Source organism: Stenella coeruleoalba (assembly GCF_951394435.1).
Source record: "Stenella coeruleoalba genome assembly, chromosome: 15".
Classification (NCBI taxonomy): Eukaryota; Metazoa; Chordata; class Mammalia; order Artiodactyla; family Delphinidae; genus Stenella; species Stenella coeruleoalba.
In genome coordinates, this window is record NC_137161.1 from 72,263,522 (window position 1) to 72,283,517 (window position 19,996).

A 19,996-nucleotide genomic window follows, 5' to 3' on the forward strand; every position below is an offset into this window, starting at 1 on the left:
CTATATTTAATATCCTGTCGTAAACCATAATGGAAAAGAAAATATGAAAAAGAATGTATATATATATATATATATATATATATATAGCTGAATCACTTTGCTGTACTCCAAAAACTAACACAACATTGTAAATCAACCATACTTCAATTTTTTAAAAAAAGTAAATTTTAGTTAAATAAAATATTAATAATAGTGTGGATGATATGCCCATATGACAGAAATTGTGAACTGGTACACAAACGCCTAAAGTTTGGGAAACACTGCCTTATCTCTTTTAATCCTCAAGACACTCAGGTGAGATAGGGATCCGTATACAGATTTTACACATGAGGAAACAGAACCAAAGGGGTTAAAAGACCTGGTCAAGGTCACATGGTTTTAAAGAGGTAGAGCCAGGATTTGAATATAATTCCTATTTGATTACAAGTCCATTACTCTTTACAGTTCATCCCAGCAGCATCCTTCTGACACAGGTATATAAGAAATAGAAGGCTAAGCGAGTGAAATAGTTATCCAGTATTTAATTGGAGCTTGATTACTTAGCTACTCTTACATGCCTGGCATTGTGCTGGGTTCTGATGGGGGAAGGGGAGTGAGATGCAAAGATGACCATGACGTGAGCCCTGACTTTCAAGAAATTACAGTCTGGCAGGAAAGATAGTCATAAATGAAAGAAACATCATTGTATATTCTGGGAATAGGGAGTCATTTGATTTGGCTTAAACACAGAATGTGTAATTGGAAATAGAAGGGGATGGGTTTGGAAATGTAAGATAGTGCCTACTGTGAACTATATGAATGCCAAACTAAGGAGTTTAGACTTTGTCCTATAGGCAGCGAGCATCCGTTGGCATATAACATTGGTAGTGGGGATGGAGAGACTGATACAAGATACCTGGAGGCCGAATTATCTTGCCTTAGCAACCAGTTGGATGATGGGAATGAGGTCGGGGGATGATGACCCTGAAGGCTTTTGTTCTTGGTTGATGATGCCCTAAAGACACACAGCAAGAGGAAGCCCCAACCTTTTAAAAAATCTTTGATTCCTTCAGGCCTGTGACCCTGGGCTGTCTCGGACATGTGACCAGAACATCTATCTAAGTGGCCTGTGTTACCTCTTCCACCAGAATCTGAGTGGTCCGGTGCTGCAAGGGCACCCTGGTTATCAGGGTAAGGAACGGGGGATCCAGTGGGTAAAAATACCTCCAAGTGGTTGCCCATACATGGGAACTGGCATGGGCAGGCCAACCCCCAGAGACTCTTTACCAAGTCCCTCTGTGTCTGGCCTCTGTAGAATGTATAAAGGGCAACGTAGACTTGGTATTTCTGTTTGATGGCTCAATGAGCTTGCAACAAGATGAATTTCAGAAAATTCTGGACTTCATGAAGGATGTGATGAAGAAACTCAGCAACTCTTCCTACCAGGTAAATATATCAGTTAGGATTCCTGGTTGTAAGCAATAGATGCCTACCTGAGCTAGCTAAGGGCATAAAGGGAAAATTTAGTACAAGTTTTCTCTAGAACCTAAGGGCATGGCTATTACTGGACCTCTGCTTCCAGAATTCTCCCTAATTCTCATTTCTGTTTCTTTTTGGCTTTTGCTTCCTTCTCTCTTTCTCTTTCTCTCTGTAGACTGGCTCTCAGCTTCTTTGGATCACATGGGCCTGTGGAAAGCTCCCAAGTTCACATGTTAAAGTTTCAGGAGGTGTTTTTTTGTTTTTTGTTGTTGCTTTTTTTCCAATCTTCCTCTCAAGCAACCCCTCCCTCTGCAAATTCCAGTTTCTCAGAGGAGAGATTCTGACTGGCCTCACCTCAGTCCCAGCCAACTGTATCTTGTTTAGCAGGGTCACTCAGCAGAAATATGGTTGCTGGGAACCACCTCTATTGGTGAGGTAGGCAGAACCCAGAGAACCGGAGCCCAGCAGACAGCACTCCATAACGGGTTCCAGGTTGATTTATTTCTGTGTTTGTTTATATACAGCCTCACTTTCAAAAGAATGATTCGAGGGACTTCCCTGGTGAATCCATGCTTCCACTGCAGGGGGCATGTGTTCCATCCCTGGTCAGGGAACCAAGATCCCGAATGCTGAGAGGTGTGACCGAAAAAATAAAACAAAAGAACGATTCAAGGCAGGAATGTGGAGTTGGGTTGCCCAGGTCCTGGATAAGAAGTAGACGGCTTCCCTGGTGGCGCAGTGGTTGAGAGTCCGCCTGCCAATGCAGGGGACACGGGTTCGTGCCCCGGTCCGGGAGGATCCCACATGCCGTGGAGCAGCTGGGCCCGTGAGCCCTGGCCGCTGGGCCTGTGCGTCCGGAGCCTGTGCTCCGCAACGGGAGAGGCCGCGACAGTGAGAGGCCCGCATATCGCAAAAAAAAAAAAAAAAAACAAAAGAAGTAGAGATGGGTGGGACTTCCCTGGTGGTGCAGTGGTTAAGAATCCGCCTGTCAATGCAGGGGACACGGGTTCAAGCCCTGGTCCGGGAAGATCTCACATGCTGCGGAGCAACTAAGCCCACGCACCACGACTACTGAAGCCTGTGTGCCTAGAGCCCGTGCTCTGCAACAGGAGAAGCCACCACAATGAGAAGCCCGCGCACCACAAAGAAGAGTAGTCCCCGCTTGCCACAAGTAGAGAAAGCCTAAGCGCAGCAATGAAGACCCAACGCAGCAAAAATAAATAAATAAATTTATAAAATAAAATAAACTTATAAAAAAAATGTAGAGATTGGAGCAAACAAGTGGGAAGGACTATGTAACGTCATTTTTTGTCTTCTTTCCTTTTTCTAGTTTGCAGCTGTTCAGTTTTCCTCAAACTACAAAACAGAATTTACTTTCTTGGATTATGTTAACTGGAAGGACCCTGATATTCTTCTTGCCAAAGTCAAACACATGCGCCTGTTGACCAACACCTTCGGTGCCATCAACTATGTCGCGTGAGTTCCCTTGTGTGAGAGAGCCCATCCGTCGGTTGTTCTGTGAGCACTAGCTTCTTCAAGTTGCAGGCTGTAGGAACTCAACAGGTGGGCTCAGCAAGGGGCAGGTTATTGTAAGCATTCTACTGGAGCAATTTTATTCCAGGTTCTTTATTATTATTATTATTGAAGTATATAGTTGATTTACAATATTGTGTTATAGTCCAGGTTCTTTTGATTATTGTTTATTTTTATATTTATTTTTGGCCACGCCATGTGGCTTGTGGGATCTTAGTTCCCCAACCAGGGATTGAAGCCGGGCCCTGGGCAGTGAAAGCACAGACTCCTAACCACTGGACCGCTAGGGAATTCCGGGGTTCTTTTGATTATAACAGGACTCTACACCAGCTAAATCCCAAAGGGGAATTCGTGAGAGGATGCAGGGATAGCTCATGAACCTTTGGGACAGAGAATATTTCCAGGCCTCGTGAGGGATTAGAACCAGAACTTGAAAAGAGATTGTGAATGATGACAGCCACGGTAGAGTCACATGTTAGTTGGGGATCAGCTTTTGAAGTCAGTGTATGAATACAAATCTCAGAGAGTCAAGTTACTTTTGAATTATTCTTTGAATTTTTCATCAGAGTCAATATATCCAAGTCCCATATTGGAAACTAGCATATCCTGATTTTCTAAACCTACTAACCCAGAGTTGGATCAGATTACTGTGTTTAAATTGAGACCTAGATGAATGTAGTTGGACTGTGTTAAAGGGCCATATTGTGTATTTTTTAAATACCTGTATTTAAACATTAGAGTGGCCATGGAAACTGAGACCACTTTGGGGAATAAGAGAATTACATCTCCTATCCCATGCTCCCCCGGGGCATACGCTCAGATTGAGTGAAATAGCAGAAAGGATCTCCTGTACTAGTACACTTGTATTTTTCATTTATATTTCTTTGCCAAGCATGTATAGTTGGATTTGCATAAGTTAAACATGCATGTGATGTATCTCAAGACTCTGCATGTGTTTCCAGCTCTTTTCTTCTGGGGCTTACTTGACCTGTCGTGTCTACTTCGTTCTTCTCTCTGTAGATGGCTCTGGTGGGTACATGATCAAACAATGTCCATTGAAAAAATGGCAGCCTCAGTTCCTCAATTCAGGTGAACAACCTGAATTCTAGCCTCCAGGAGAGAGGAAATCTGATTGGCTGAGCCTAGACTGTGTGTCCATGGGTCAACCCAGCTAAGGCCTTGTTCTACTTCATGACGTAGAGTAACATGGATTCAGGGGTCCCACCTCCATTGGGAAGGGGGCAGTTCTTAGAGAACTGGGTCCCCACAGGATGGGAAGATACCCCAAAAGGTGTCAACTGTGGGAACAAAAAGAAGCGGTCATGGAAATGTATTTCATAAATAATTCTTGACCATCTGGCTGTGTGCCAGACAGTGTTCCGGGTCAGGACTTGGCAGATTTTTTTCTATAAGGGGCCAGATAGTACTATTTTAGACTTTTGTGGCCACATAACAGTTATCTGTTGCATATTCTTCTTTGTTTTTGTAACTCTTTAAAAACAAAAATATAAAAACCATTTTTAGCCCAGAGACCATACAAAAACAAGCTGTGGGCTGGCTCTGGTCTGCAGGTTTTTGTTTGCCATTTTCTAGGTGCTAGGAATTAACAGTGAACGAAACAAAGAAAAGTCTCTGCCCTCCTGGAGCTTAACATTCTAGTAGGGGAGAGAAATGTAATAAATAGGATAAATAAGTAAATTGGATCATATAGTAGAAGATGTAAGTTTTACAAAGAAAAATAAAGCAATGTTCAATGGGAAGATCAGGGAAGGTTACATCTGAGCAAAGACTTGTTGGAGGTGAGGAAGCAGGCCATGTGGATACCTGAAGGAAGACCATTCCAGGTAGAGGGAACAGCAGAGGCCCTGATCCCATGCTTGGGATGTTCACAGAAGAACCAGGACACCAGTGTGGCTAGAGAGAAGTAAGTGATGAGTTCAAGTAGTAGGAGATGAAGTCAGAGAGACCATCGAAGTCTGGATGAGGCTCTAGTGAGGACTTTGGCTTTTCCTCTGAGTGAGATGAAAATCATTGGTGGTTTTTTTTTTTTTTTTTTTTTTTGCTGTACACGGACCTCTCACTGTTGTAGCCTCTCCCGTTGCGGAGCACAGGCTCCGGACGCGCAGGCTCAGCGGCCATGGCTCACGGGCCCAGCCGCTCTGCGGCATGTGGGATCCTCCTGGACCGGGGCATGAACCCGTGTCCCCTGCATCGGCAGGCTGACTCCCAACCACTGCGCCACCAGGGAAGCCCCATTGGTGGTTTTGATCAAAGGAGTGATAATCTGATTTATGTTTTTAAAAGGATCCCCCTTGCTGCAGGGTTGATATTAGACTGTGGAAGGGGCAAGGGTGGAAACAGGGATGCCAGTTCGCAGACACTGAAAAATCCAGGTGAGAGATGATAGTGGTTTAAACCAGGGTGGAAATCCATGAGGAGGATCCATGATAGGCCATGTCCAGGTGGATGGAAGTTGGGGAAACATTTGCATCCGAGATAGAACAAGATGTGGTTTTGACCCCGCCCATCAGGTTCCTCTGTCTGTGGCAGCTTCCAAGTAGCTCGCCCGCCCTCTTCTCTGTATCTGTTCACCTCCCACTGTGGCCTCTCCAGGTGACTTTCAGCTTCTGTTCCCAGTACAGGTCATGCCATAAGTCAGGGGTTGTGGACTGGCTGCTCTTGGATTAATTGTCCATCTTTGGTTAGCTGTGGGGTGAGGAGGGGAGGATGTTCAAATAGAGCGGCTGTCCCAGTGGAAGCTGTGGGCAGCCTGTCTTGCTTCAGAAGGAGGCTGTGGGCAGGGCAGGAATTTGGAGCCTCGGCCTGTCCAGAATTCACTCCTTCCTTCTTTCTCTTCTGTCACGTGCACTGAGCACCTACTCTGAGTCAGGAGCCAGAGATACAGCAGCAAATCTGGTTTGGGGAAAAATTGACACAGAAACAAGTCTCTTTGATTACCTAGGAGATTTGCTGCAGCAGAGATGTACAAGTAGCCTGGCAATGGTAGGGGAGGCAGAAGGGGGTGTTATATGAGCTTTCTCTAGAAGAGTGGCTTTCCAATTTCCTTCTGCCATGGAGCCCATCCTTCCACTGGAATCTCACCTAGATCACCAGCATATCTAACTGATTAAAGGGTAGTTGCCACGTGGTTGAAACGAAGAGTAGGAAGCCCAGAGTTTCCCCTCACTGCCCACAGACTCTGGGACAGCCTCGTGGCTGCCCAGGATTCAGTTGAAGACCACTGGTCCAGAAGGAGGGATATGGCAACCAGGGTGAGGAAGGAGCTTCAGAGGAGAGCTTTGAAGGCTGGGAATAGCTGTCTGGGAATTGTGAGAAGGGATTTGGCATAATCAGCAGGACAGTGACTTAATGAGCAGGGTAAGAGGGAGACCTTAGGTGATTTGCGGGGAGTCTCTCACATCCCCTCCTTCCTGGACACAGGACCAAGGTGTTCCGGCAAGAGCTGGGGGCCCGGCCAGATGCCACCAAAGTGCTTATCATCATCACTGACGGGGAAGCCACTGACAAAGCCAACATTGACGCGGCCAAAGACATCATCCGCTACATCATTGGGGTACGGGCTCCAGGTCCCTGCCTCTTCTTACCACCCATCTTCCCTCTCCTATTCCTGAACCCCACTCCTTTTCTCCCTGGGGCCAGGGTCTTGTGAAAATAACAGAAAATTGGTCTGCCATTCTGGGGATGCTAGCTCTTCACTCTCCATTTCTTCCAGATTGGAAAGTATTTTAAGACCAAGGAAAGTCAGGAGACACTCCATGAATTTGCCTCAAAACCTGCGGAGGAGTTTGTAAAGATTCTGGACACGTTTGAGAAGCTGAAAGATCTATTCACCGAGCTGCAAAAAAAGATCTATGTCATTGAAGGTGAGTGGCAGACCCTGGAAGAGAGGGTTCAGGGGGTGTATACAGAACCTCACCTGGGACATCAGACTAAGGACACGCGGAATAATAATCACTGGAGCTTACAGAGCGTCTGTCACTGTGTTAAGAGCTCTCCGGTTAAAAGCCCTCAGGTAGGAATTTAAGGGAGGGCAATTTAGGAGCAGCCTCTATTTCCCTCTGAAAGTCTGTCTTCCTCTTGAAGCTCAGCCTGGTCCAGGATGGGTCCCCGAGCTGACCTATATCTTGTAGGCATCAGCTGAGCCCTGTAGAATGACTATAATCCCTTCCTCTCCTCACTCAGCTCCCTCATTGTCACTTGTCCTGGGCCTCAAATTATTTAAGACAGGCAAGCAGGCAGGGGCCAAGTGCAAGGAGCCCACAGGCCCTCTTCTTTGGCCCAGAATAAGAGGTTTGATTGTAGTCGCCAGATGGAGGACTGCCTATGGGAGAGTATTTCCCCAGGTGGCTTAGTCTGCTGAAAGATACCTGATTCCCCCAGGAAGCCCCTTCACTAGGACACAGCCTTGGTGTTCAGTTCACTTGAAGAGGCAATGGATTATATTTAATGGGACCAGGCAGACCTGCTCAAGAATTCACTCTGCCTGTGCTGTGTGACCTCAGCCAGGTCACTTTCCCTCTCCGAGCCTCATTGTTCTCTGTTAAAGGGGGGTAGTGATACCAGTCTCAGAGGGTTGTAAGGTTTAACTGCTGTATTCATTTCCTAGGGCTGCTGTAACAAAGTACCAAAAACTAGGTGGCTTAAATCAAGAGAAATGAAAATTAAAAAATTTTAAAAAGCAAGAGAAATGTGTTGTCTTGCAGTTCTGGAGGCTAGAAGTTAGAAATTAAAGGTTTGACAGGGCCACGCTCCTTGTGATGGTTTCGGAGAGAATCCTTCCCTGCCTCTTCTAATTTCTGGTGTTCACTAACAGTCCTTGGTGTTCCTGGACTTGTAGCTGCATCACTCTGGTCGCCTGGCCGTCTTCTCCCTGTGTGTTTACCCATCATCTTCTCTCTGTGTCTGTCCCTCTGTGTCCAAATTGCCCCTTTTAATAAGGACACCAGTCAGATTGGATCAGGGCCCACCCTAATGACCTCATTTTAACTTGATTACCTCTGAGAAGACCCTATTTCCAAATAAGGTCACATTCTGAGGCACTAGGGGTTAGGACTTAGACATCTTTTCTTCAGGGGACACAATTCAAGCCCTAATGACTGCTTAGCAAAGTGCTTGGTACCTTGTAGACTCTTGATAAATCATAGCTCTTATCCTCTATCCTTCCCTGCCCTTACTCATCCTTCAGATCACAGTTTAGATGTCATTCCCTCTGATAAGTTCTCGCTGATCTGGGTTCCCACGTGCTGCTTTAACCACTGTACATTCCCTGTCACAGCCCCTGTGACATACATTGTATTAGAACTCTCTATTAGGGGACTTCCCTGGTGGTCCAGTGGTTAAGACTCCACCTTCTAATGCAGGGGACGTGGTTTTGGTCCCTGGTCAGGGAACTAAGAACCCACATGCCGCAGGGCAACTAAGCCAGAGCACGGCAACGGAAAATCCCACATGCCACAGCTAAGACCTGACGCAGTCAAAAAAATAAATTAAAAAAAAAAAAAAAAAGAGCTCTCTATTAGGTGTCTGTCTCCCACACTAAACTGAGAGGTTTAGTGACAAGTATTGTGCCTGCTTTCCCACCCCTGTATCCCTGGCACCAAATATTTAGTGACTCTAAATGAGTGAACAAATCTCACTCATGAGATTTGTTGAACAAATCTTTGATTGGATGAACAAATCTTCATAATAATTGCTACGGTTCTTGAAAGCTTACAGGTAACAGGCACTTTATCTATATCCTTGAATCGGTTCTTCTCAGTATCCTTGCAAGGCTGGTGGTATTATTTTCATTTTATTTATTCATGCTGGCAACAACCATGGAGCAGGTGCTGTGACTCAGACTCTCAGGGATATTGCCAACATAGAACTCATATTCAGGTTGGATAAAGAAAGTCAGTAAACAAACAGGATGATTCAAGCTTGTGGTAAGTGCTATAAAGAAAATGAGTAAAGTGGTAAGACAGATTTAATTGGAAGAAGCCACTTTAAATAAGCTTTTCAAGGGAGGCCTTTCTGAGATGCAATTTTTTGGGGGCCACGCCGCGCAGCTTGCGGGATCTCAGTTCCCTGACCAGGGATTGAACCTGAGCCAGCAGTGAAAGCCCAGAATCCTAACCACTAGACCACCAGGGAAATCCCGTGAGGTGCTTTTTTTTAAAGTGAGGGAAAATTCACTGAGATAACTTTTGAGCTGAGGCATGAAAGATGAGAATCAGACAGCCATGGGAGAAGTGTGGGCAAAGGGCATTATAGTCAGAGAGCAGATCAAGTGCAAAGGCCAGGAGATGGGGCAGGGCTCGGTGTGCTGGAGGAACAGGAAAAAAGGTCAGTGTAATAGCAGTGTGGGGAGTAAAGGAGACAGAAGTTTGGAGAGGAAGGCAGGGGCCTCCCAGCTCCTCATGAGTTTGGATTTTAGTCTTCAGACCAATGAGAAGTTACGAAGGGTTTTAAGAAAGGGAAAGATGAGGTCTGATGTACATTTTTAAAAAAGAGTACACAACTTGCTCTGTGAAAAAAGGCATAGAAAGAGGAAGAATGAAGTCAAAGGGGCTTCCCTGGCGGTCCGGTGGTTAGGACTCTGCACTTCCACTGTAGCAGGCACGGGTTTGATCCCTGGTCAGGGAACTAATAACCCATGTGCTGTGCAGCACGGCCAAAAAAATAATACATTTAATTTAAAAAAAAAAAAAAAGAAAAGAATGAAGTCAAAGAGACCAAATTAACAAGCTCCTGCCTTCGTCAGGCATAAGAGGAGGATGGCTTGGGCCAGTGTGGCGGTGATACAGACGGTTCACAGAAGTGGGTAGATGTGTTTTGCAGGTAGAACTATCATGATTTGGTCATGTGTTGGAGGTAGAATGGAGGGAAAAGGGAAGAATCAAGGTTGTTTCCGGGGCTTTTAGCGTGTCATTAGGTGGGTGTGGGGTGCTATTCATTGTAGAGGGGAAGCCTGAGTAGAAGCAGAAATCAAAATCTGCCTCTTAGACGTGCTGAGTCGGGGAACGGAATATCCATACCTGGGGCGCGTGGAGAGTCGCGGGAGACTCAGGGCATAAGTCGCTTCCCCGTCTGACGCTAAGGTTCATGCTCTTGGGAATTCCCTGGCAGTCCAGTTGTTAGGACTTGGCACTCTCACTGCCAGGGCCCCGGGTTCGATCCCTGGTCGGGGAACTAAAATCCCATAAGCTGCACAGAGCTGCCTAAAAAAAACAGTTCATGCTCTTTCTACCTTGCCTACGGGTGGATGCTGTGTTTTTTCCTCAGTCCTTTCTTGAGCAACACTGTTTTCACGGCTCCTTGGGTCTCGGCCCATTCTCCCTACCTCGTCCCTCAGGCACAAGCAAACAGGACCTGACATCCTTCAACATGGAGCTGTCCTCCAGCGGGATCAGCGCGGATCTCAGCAGGGTGAGTGGCGGGCCTGACACTACCGGCTGAGGGATGTGGTGGGAACGCAGCTGACCCACACTCATCTCCCTCCCTGGGCAGGACCATGGCATTGTAGGGGCCGCTGGAGCCAAGGACTGGGCTGGGGGCTTTCTCGATCTGAAGACAGACCTGCAGGGTGATACATTTGTTGGGAATGAACCATTGACACCAGAAGTGAGGGCAGGATATTTGGGTGAGTACTTCTCTTTTCTGCTGGGTTCTTTCAGCTTTGGGGAACCAGGGAGTCACTCAGATTGACTTTCAAAATAATAATGAAAGCAATTAAGCAACAACATGAACAAACTCAGTTTAAATATGGTTATAATAGTCTTCATTTTTCCCTTACTAACCCTTCACCTGTGTATTAATCATGTTTTTATTTTCTATACCTTATGAGGCTTTGACATCGTGTGGCCTTGCTAATCCTGGAGAGACTGCTCCTCCCAGGGCCAGCTAATTCCTACCAGTAGAAAACAACTTGCCTGGGAGCAGGCCTTCCATAGGCCAACTGGCCAATCCAGACACTGCATCCCAACCACCCTTTTATCTAACTTTCACACACCAGGCCAGTATCCACCCTGACGTAAATCACCCCAGGCCCAGGTACTAGATAACTGAAGACCACCTCTATAGCCCAGAGCCTGCCAACATCATTCAAACCGTCCAGTCCTAAGCTTGTTCCAACTTGCCTTGCCTCCCTCATTCCTTCCCACCGAAACTGCAGTAACAGCTCTGGGCCATTCTCCCCTTGCTCCTTCCACCCTGGGGCTTCTCCCATGTGGCCCTGCATGGCCTGCTGTGACACCTGCTTTGGGGAGCTGTGAGTGATAAACTTTTTTCAATGGCAGTGACTTCTCTGTGTCGTTACTCAGTTATACCTATAAATTAAATCCCGAGTCCACTTTAAAACAACCTGCCTCATCGGTGGGAGGACCAGCCCCTCCTCCGTGAGGCTTCCTCCCCTTGAATTGTCCAGGAACTCCAGGGTTGGTTCAGTCTCAAGAGTTCTCAGATACCAAGCACAGAGGAAACGAGGCTGGTCAATCCACCAACTGCTGTTGCTTCTCTCTGCCTCATGGTGTCTTGTCCTGCACAGTCCTGGGGATGCTGTCCATCCAAGCCGATGCCAGTCTCAGGAGCAGAACGGCCTCACCCTTGCGCTTGGGGTTATAGCTCTTCTAGTTCACATTCAAAGAGTCAGCCTGTCTCAAGGCACGAACTGACTCCAAGAGCCCTGGGATAGGAGTGCTTCCAGGTTCTACCTCCTCATAGATCTAGAACCACCACCCTCCACCCTGCCTCACCCATGACCCTTGGCTGGGGGTGGGCTCAGTACACAAAGATTATTATTAAACTTTCAAAACACAAGATCTTATTAAATACTTTCCTCGGGAAAATTGGTGCTATTCATCGTGCATCTACTCTTACCCTTCTGAGGGAGACTGCCCTCTGATTTTTTCCTTGTTTTCCTTTTCTTTTTCTTTACTGAGCAAGTATTATGTGCCAGGCACTGTTCTAAGCGCATGGCACATATTAACTTATTTTTATCTCATTGTATCCTCCCAACAACCCTGTAAGTAGGTATTTTTATCATCTGTATTTTACAGATGAAGAAACTGAGCCCAGGAGACTTTAAATAACTTCCCCAGGGTCATAGACTAGTAGGTAGTCCCAGCCCCAAATCTGTGCTTAGTAACCACTGCACTTACACTGCAGCACCTACACTACTGCCTTCAAGGTGGTTTTCTGTTCTTCAGTATCCAGTTGGCCCTCTGCAGCTGCGGGTTCCACGTTTATGATCCATGGTTGGTTGAATCCCCAGATTTGGAAGCCGGGGATACCAAAGGCCAATTGTGGGACTTTGAGCGTCTGTGGTGGATTTTGGTATCGGGGCAGGTCCTGGAACCAATCCCCTGCGGATACGTAGAGATGACTGTACTGCAAAATAGCTGGCAAATTTGCTCACTGAATAAGAAGAAATAACCCAAAGTTGAATCTAGTTAGGCAGCCCTACCACTATATACACACACACAGATGTATGTGTGCTGTGTATGTGTAGAAGTAAATATAATCTTGATCTTAGTTTAGATCTCACTAACATGGTGTTAAGCATTTTACATCCACGGTCTTATTTAATCCTTAGAAACCCCCTATAAGGTTGATATTGTCCCAGTTTTTTTTTTAGACGAGAAGACTGGGGCTCAGACACATGAAGTCATTTACTCAAGATTATACGGCCAGGAAGAAGTAATACTCGGATTAAAACCTTGTCTCTCTGATTTCAAAGGGCAATTTCTTAACCCTTGTACTTCAGGAATATACATGAAGAAGCAGGAGAGTGATTCAGCCTCTTCACCCTTCCCCTCATGGGCTATAGAGTCCCAGACATCTGTTTTTCTCATTCACTTCCAACTGCTCTGAGCAAAGAAGGTCACGCGGAGGAGGGATACATTGGGAGACTGGGACTGACATATACACACTACTATAAATAAAATAGGTAACTAATAAGAACCTATTGTATAGCACAGGGAACTCTACTCAGTACTCTGTAATGACCTGTATGGGAAAAGAATCTAAAAAAGTGGATATATGTATATGTATAACTGATTCATTTTGCTGTACAGTAGAAACTAACCTAACATTGCAAATCAACTGTACTCCAATAAAAAGTAATTCAAAAAAAATAAACAAAGAAGTTCAAATTGGGTCATCTTCAGAGCATTCCTGGGAGGTGGCTCCTGGCTCCCGCCCAATCCCTGGTCCAATTTCCTGCGGCATTTCCTCCAGCGTTTCATCGGTGTAGGAACAGAGGGCAGGGAACCTAAACCACAGGAGTTGTGAAGTATGTAGATAACCTCAGTGATACCTTGAAGCAGAGATGTTTTCAAGTCTCCTGCTTTTTTTTTTTTCTTGAGGTATAGTTGATTTACAATAACATATTTGTTTCAGGTATGCAAGATAGTGGTTCAAAAGTTTTATATATTATGCTCCATTTATAGTTATTATAAAATATTGGCTATATTCTCTGTGCTGTACAATCACCACTCCTTATGGGTTTTTTTTAAATTAATTAATTAATTAATTTTTGGCTGCGTTGGGTCTTCGTTGCTGCACACAGGCTTTCTCTAGTTGCGGTGAGCGGGGTCTACTCTTCGTTGTGGTGTGCGGGCTTCTCATTGCGGTGGCTTCCCTTGTTGCGGAGCATGGGCTCCAGGTGCACGGGCTCAGTAGTTGTGGTGCATGGGCTTAGTTGCTCCTCAGCATGTGGGATCTTCCTGGACCAGGACTCGAACCCATCCGTGTTTCCTACATTGGCAGGTGGATTCTTAACCACCGCGCCACCAGGGAAGTCCACCACTCCTTATGTTTAAATTTCAGTATTTTTATTAGGCTGTGTCTCCATGCTGACTGAGTTGTACTACCTTACCAAACTTTTTCACTGAAATGCATCTTTAATCTTTTCTACCAAATTTTTCTGCAAAAATTTTCACACTTTGAGAAAAGTTAATAGTACAATGAATATCCATATATGCTTCACCTAGATTTATCAGTTGTTAACATTTGCCACATTTGTTTATCTCTCTTTATATATACACATATATATGTAAAGAATAACATACATATGTATATATTATTTTATCAGTCAAGATTCTCCTGAGAAACAAAGCCCATAGGATATATCTATATGTATATATGTATCTGTATCTCTATATAGATACATAATTCTTCTTCTCTCTTTTCCTATCTATCTATCTATCACCTATAAAGAGATTGGTTTTAAGAAGTTGGGTCATGCAATGTAGGGGCTGCCAAGTCTGAAACAGGGCAGGCTGGCAGTCTTGAGGCATCTGCTGCTTTATTTTTAATCTTCATGCAAACTTTGCCTTCTTCTTACTAATATATTCCATTTCATTTTACTCTTTAAAAAGAAGGTAGGGGCTTCCCTGGTGGCGCAGTGGTTGAGAGTCCGCCTGCCGATGCAGGGGACACGGGTTCGTGCCCCGTTCCGGGAGGATCCCACGTGCCGCGGAGCGGCTGGGCCCGTGAGCCATGGCCGCTGGGCCTGAGCGTCCGTAGCCTGTGCTCCGCAGCGGGAGAGGCCACAACAGTGAGAGGCCCACATATCGCAAAAAAAAAAAAAAGAAGAAGAAGAAGGTAGTCTCCTTTATAAACCCTTAGGTGAACTGAACCTCAGGAAGATGTTTACCCTGCAGTACGCGGCCGCTTAGTCCTGCGTATGCGTGTTGTCCACAGTTCGAGAAATGCAGTCTTAGACCCTGACGGCAGGATTTGTACTCCTCGGAGCACGTGGCTGCTCTTCTCGGGAGAAGGTCTTCTGGCCGTCTCAATGTGTCTTTGCTACTAACCCAGCTTCTCAGGGTCTCTGCCGCCTTTCCCCCTGGGTTTTACCTTCGTCCAGCAGCCATTGTGTTCCTAACTCCAAGGCCCACGCTCGCTCTCTCCTCAGGCTACACGGTGACCTGGCTGCCCTCCCGACGGACCACGTCGCTGCTGGCAGCTGGAGCCCCCCGATACCAGCACGTGGGGCGGGTGTTGCTGTTCCAAGAGCCAAAGGGCGGAGAACGTTGGAGCCAAATCCAGAAAATAGATGGGATCCAGGTGAGCGTGATTGCAGGGGCGTCCGCCCAAGAGGGGGTTGGAGTGACGCCAGTTATGCTTCCTGCTGTCTTCCGAACACGCATGCACTTGCTGAGCACTCGCCCTGTGCCGAGCACTGTCGCATATGTTCCCCTGCAAAGCCTCTGAGGTTAGCCTTGTCATCCCCACTTGCCAACTTAAGATCCCAGCTTGTCTGAATTCATACGGGCTCTGAGTGGGACCCAGGACTTGGACCTTCATTTGAGGGCTTAGAGTAGGACGGATAAGGTGCCCTTGATGGGGAGGGAGGTGTCCTGCTCTAGGTTTCTTCCTCAAACGTCTTCCTCTCCCTGCAGATTGGCTCTTATTTTGGCGGCGAGCTGTGTGGCGTTGACATGGACCAAGATGGGGAGACAGAGCTGCTGCTGGTTGGAGCCCCCCTGTTCTATGGCGAGCAGAGAGGAGGCCGGGTGTTTATCTACCAGAGAAAAAAGGTGGGGACCAGGACAATGCGTGGAGGCTGTGGGAGAAAGAGACTCCCGTGCCTTCTCTGGTCTCAGTTATTCTGAAAGCCTTTCCCTGCCTGATCCTGTGTTAATCAGACCTTTAGAACAACGACAAACGTTAGCAAATATGCAGAGGTGGTTAAAAATGTGTGCAAGGCCCAGTGCCAAACTTTTTATATATAGGATACCTCGTTTGATTCTCGTAATCACCTTCTGGGATACTATGAGCTTTATTTTACAAATGGGAACATCGCAGCTCAGCAAGGCTGGGCAACTTTCCAAAGGCACAAAGTCACACAGATAACAAAGGTGGGGAGTTCCCTGGCGGTCCAGTGGTTAGTGCTGAGTGACTGAGGTGGGACCTATTGCCTTGCTCCTTCCCAGCTGGGGTTCACCATGGTGTCAGAGCTGCACGGGGATCCCGGCTACCCCCTTGGGCGATTTGGAGCAGTCATCGCTGCCCTGACGGACATCAATGGGGATGAGCTGACGGACGTGGCCGTGGGAGCCCCTCTGGAAGAGCAGGGGGCTGTGTACATCTTCAATGGGCAGCAAGCGGGGCTGAGCCCCTGGCCCAGTCAGGTGAGGTACCCCGCCTGCCAATCAGAACCCATTCCCAGGCAGCTGGCAGCCACCAAGCCCCAACCCCACTCCTCAGCCCGACTCTTCCCGCCCTTCCACCCGTCCTCTCCCCAGCTTAGCATGAATCTCTCTCTTGGTCTCAGCGGATAGAAGGGACCCGGATGCTCCCTGGAATTCGATGGTTTGGACGTTCCATCCACGGGGTGAAGGACCTTGGCGGGGACGGCCTGGTAGATGTGGCTGTAGGGGCTGAGAGCCAGGTGATCGTGCTGAGGTAAGATGGGACTCCTGAGTCCTACCTGGGGATGATTCCAGTCCTCATCGTTTCAGCAGTTACGATGCACTAGGCATCGTGCTAAATGCTTATCGACTTCGGCGCATTTGCTCCTCGGCTCAACCCTGTGAGTTTGGTTCTCCTTTTTTTTTTTTTCTTTTTTTGCGGTACGCGGGCCTCTCACTGTTGTGGCCTCTCCCGTTGCGGAGCACAGGCTCCGGACGCGCAGACTCAGTGGCCATGGCTCACGGGCCCAGCCGCTCCGCGGCATGTGGGATCTTCCCGGACCGGGGCACGAACCCGTGTCCCCTGCATCGGCAGGCGGACTCTCAACCACTGCGCCACCAGGGAAGCCCTGGTTCTCCTTTTATACCGGCTTTGTGTCTGGCTCCAGGTTAAACAGCTGCTATTCAGTGACAGACTAGAATTTGAACCCAGGCCTGTCTAACACTAAAACCTCCTAGAGAGATGCGGGATGGCTTTAGAACCTGGTGACCTGTATTCAAGTCGAAGCTCTGCCGCTGACTTCTTGGGTGATCTTACCCCAGTCACTTTGCTTCTCAAGACCTCAGTTTCTTCATCTTTGAAATGGTGATGGCATTTCCTGCCTGACCCAGATCTTAGAGTCACTGGAAGCCTCATGTAACGTCATCTAGTGACTAGATACTGTCTTCAATACGGAACAAGTCATTGGCTACAGTGTATGTGTGGGGAAACATAATAAAAAAGTAAAGCAAATAAATAGATCATTACAATTGTGATAAGTGCCATGAGGGACATGAGCAGTGTTCTGTGAGAGAGAATAGCAGGGGAGACCTACTATAGGCTGGTGGCCAAGAAAGGCCTTTCTGAGGAACTGGGACTTGAAAGATGAGAAAGAGCCAGGCTTGCAGAAATCTGGGGTAAGAGCTTTCCATGTCGAAAGCCCAGGAGGTGCCAAGGCCGTAAGGCAGGCAAAAGTGTGACGTGTTCAAGGCACGGAAATAGGGTCAGTGTGGTAGGAGGTGAGACTGGAGAGGAGGGACTTCCCTGGTGGTCCAGTGGGTAAGACTCCATGCTCCCAATGCAAGGGGTCCGGTTTCAATCCCTGGCAGGGAACTAGACCCCACATGCCTCAACTAAAGATCCCCCCGCATGCGGCACTGAAGATCCCACGTGCCACAACTAAGAACCAGTGCAGCCCAAAAAAAAAAGAAGACTGGAGAGGCAGATGGTATGGCACAGACAGTGAAAAGTTTAGATTTTATTCTGAATACCATGGGGCATCCTTGAAAGGTTACTGGCATGGAAGCTCAATATCTTTGTTCCCTGACCAGGGATCGAACCTGGGCCCTTGGCAGTGAAAGCTCGGAGTCCTAACCACTAGACCACCAGGGAATTCCCTGACTTCTCTTTTTATAAATTCATTCATTCATTCATTCATTTTTATTTTTAGCTGCGTTGTTGCTGCGTGCCGGCTTTCTTTAGTTGTGACAAGCGGGGGCTGCTCTTCGTTGAGGCACGCGGGCTTCTCATTGCGGTGGCTTCTCTTGTTGCGGAGCACAGGGTCTAAGCGTGCGGGCTCAGTAGTTGTGGCGCGTGGGCTCAGTAGTTGTGGCGCACGGGCTTAGTTGCTCCGCAGCATGTGGGATCTTCCCGGACCAGGGCTCGAACCCGTGTCCCCTGCATTGGCAGGCGGATTCTTAACCACTGCACCACCAGGGAAGTCCCGACTTTTCTTTTTAAAAGCTCATTCTTCTGTGTGAGAAATGGGTCAGAAGGCTGCTAGGAAGAATTATCATTATGGGGAGCCCTAATGAATTATCATTATTATTTTCATTGCAAAGAGACAGTGACACTGAGGTCTGCTTTAGGGAAGGGGAGTCCTCTGGCCTCTGCTAGCTGGAGCCCCAGGTCTGGCTGGGGATGGCAGTTGAGGCCGAGAGAGAGCGTCGGTTGTTTCCTTCCCTGAAGCTCCCGGCCTGTGGTGGATATCATCACAACCATGTCCTTCTCCCCGGCCGAGATCCCAGTGCATGAAGTCGAGTGCTCGCATTCCTCCAGCGACAAGAAGAAGGAAGGCGTTAACATCACAGTCTGTTTCCAGGTCAAGTCTCTCATCTCCCAGTTCAAAGGTCAGTGCTACCTACCTGCTTCCCAGCGCAGCTGCCTGCCCCAAATCCAGGCTCACGGCCCCAGGATCCGCCATCATTCAACTCTTGCCTTTCCACCCTGCCCAGGGCACCTGGTTGCCAACCTCACTTACACTCTGCAGCTGGATGGCCATCGGACCAGAAGCCGGGGGTTGTTCCCAGAAGGGAAACATGAGCTCAGCAGGAACACAGCTGTCACCTCAGTCAAGTCCTGCACTGGGTTCTGGTTCCACTTCCCGGTAAGGAGCCAACAAGTCTGCTCAGGGGAGGGAAGGGGCGGACGAGCTGACCGCAGCGGGAGGCAGCCCCAGTGCCAGGCTCGGCTCCATCGCTGTCCAGCACAGGTCACAGGTCACCTTGATCTCCTGGTCCTACCGTTTCCTCTTCTGTATCACAGTAGTAACAATACCTTCAGCATATTTTCTTCTAGTCCTTAATCCACATCCATAGGCATTTTAAACATGATTACAATTGTAAAGTACTTACCATTTTTTCCCTACTCTTTTCACACATCATATATTAATGCTGCAGCCCAGCTTTCAGATTATTTTTAATGGCCACAGAATATTCGGTCCTATGGAATATTCAGGCACGGTGGTGTGTCACTATTTGCCAGGTACACGTGGTCATTTTTCATTATTATTATTGAAATATTTATTTATTCATTTATTTGGCTGCACCAGGCCTTAGTTGCGGCACTCGGTATCTTCGTTTGCCGTGTGGGTGTTTTATTATTAACATCCATCCCAGGGCTTCCCTGGTGGCGCAGTGGTTAAGAATCCACCTGCCAATGCAGGGGACGTGGGTTCAAGCCCTGGTCCAGGAAGATCCCACATGCCGCGGAGCAACTAAGCCCATGTGCCACAACTACTGAGCCCGAGTGCCACAACTACTGAAGCCTGAGTGCCTAGAGCCTATGCTCCACAACAAGAGAAGCCACTGCAATGAGAAGCCCGCGCACCACACAAAGAGTAGCCCCCCGCTCGCCACAGCTAGAGAAAGCCTGCACGCAGCCACAAGGATCCAATGCAGCCAGAAATAAATAACTAAATGTATTAAAAAAAAATGCACCCCAGAAAGAATTTTTTTAAGTTCTTGTTAGTTTAGATAACTGCCAAAATACCCAAATTCCGTTTGCTTATATCTGTTCTGTATGAAATAAGATTGATATTAAATTTTATTCTGGCCTCAAATATTTCATAAGAGACTGAATACGTGATTGGTATACTCAGTATAAGATTTTGAAGTTTATTTTCAAGTTTTTATTATGGGAAATTTCAGACATACAAAAGTAGAAAAAGAGTTTAATGAACCGCCAAACAGCCATCACCCATTTTCAACAACGATCAGCTCACGATCTCATTTCGTTCAGAGCCTCTCTGCCTCCTCATACCCGTAACCCGCATTACAAGATTTGGAAATTTTAAACATAAATTTGCCAGAGAAGAGGCACTGTGACATGA

At 47.2% G+C, this 19,996-nt stretch overlaps 1 protein-coding gene across 4 annotated transcripts in view; it reads left to right on the plus strand.

Annotated features, from left to right (window-relative positions):
• Nucleotides 1–19,996, plus strand: part of ITGAL (integrin subunit alpha L) — a 52,997-nt gene that overhangs the window by 14,673 nt on the left and 18,328 nt on the right. For 2 of the 4 annotated variants that reach the window (XM_079944946.1, XM_079944945.1), the window contains exons 5-17: nt 1,053–1,170; nt 1,295–1,425; nt 2,789–2,934; nt 6,433–6,565; nt 6,725–6,875; nt 10,346–10,419; nt 10,501–10,633; nt 14,909–15,060; nt 15,396–15,533; nt 15,930–16,127; nt 16,271–16,401; nt 18,355–18,515; nt 18,621–18,772. In XM_079944946.1, coding sequence (XP_079801072.1) covers nt 1,053–1,170; nt 1,295–1,425; nt 2,789–2,934; nt 6,433–6,565; nt 6,725–6,875; nt 10,346–10,419; nt 10,501–10,633; nt 14,909–15,060; nt 15,396–15,533; nt 15,930–16,127; nt 16,271–16,401; nt 18,355–18,515; nt 18,621–18,772 — 1,818 coding nt within the window. Of the gene's footprint in view, nt 1–1,052; nt 1,171–1,294; nt 1,426–2,788; nt 2,935–6,432; nt 6,566–6,724; nt 6,876–10,345; nt 10,420–10,500; nt 10,634–14,908; nt 15,061–15,395; nt 15,534–15,929; nt 16,128–16,270; nt 16,402–18,354; nt 18,773–19,996 lie in introns of all 4 variants that reach the window. The other 2 variants (XM_079944944.1, XM_079944943.1) reach the window with 1 other exon arrangement.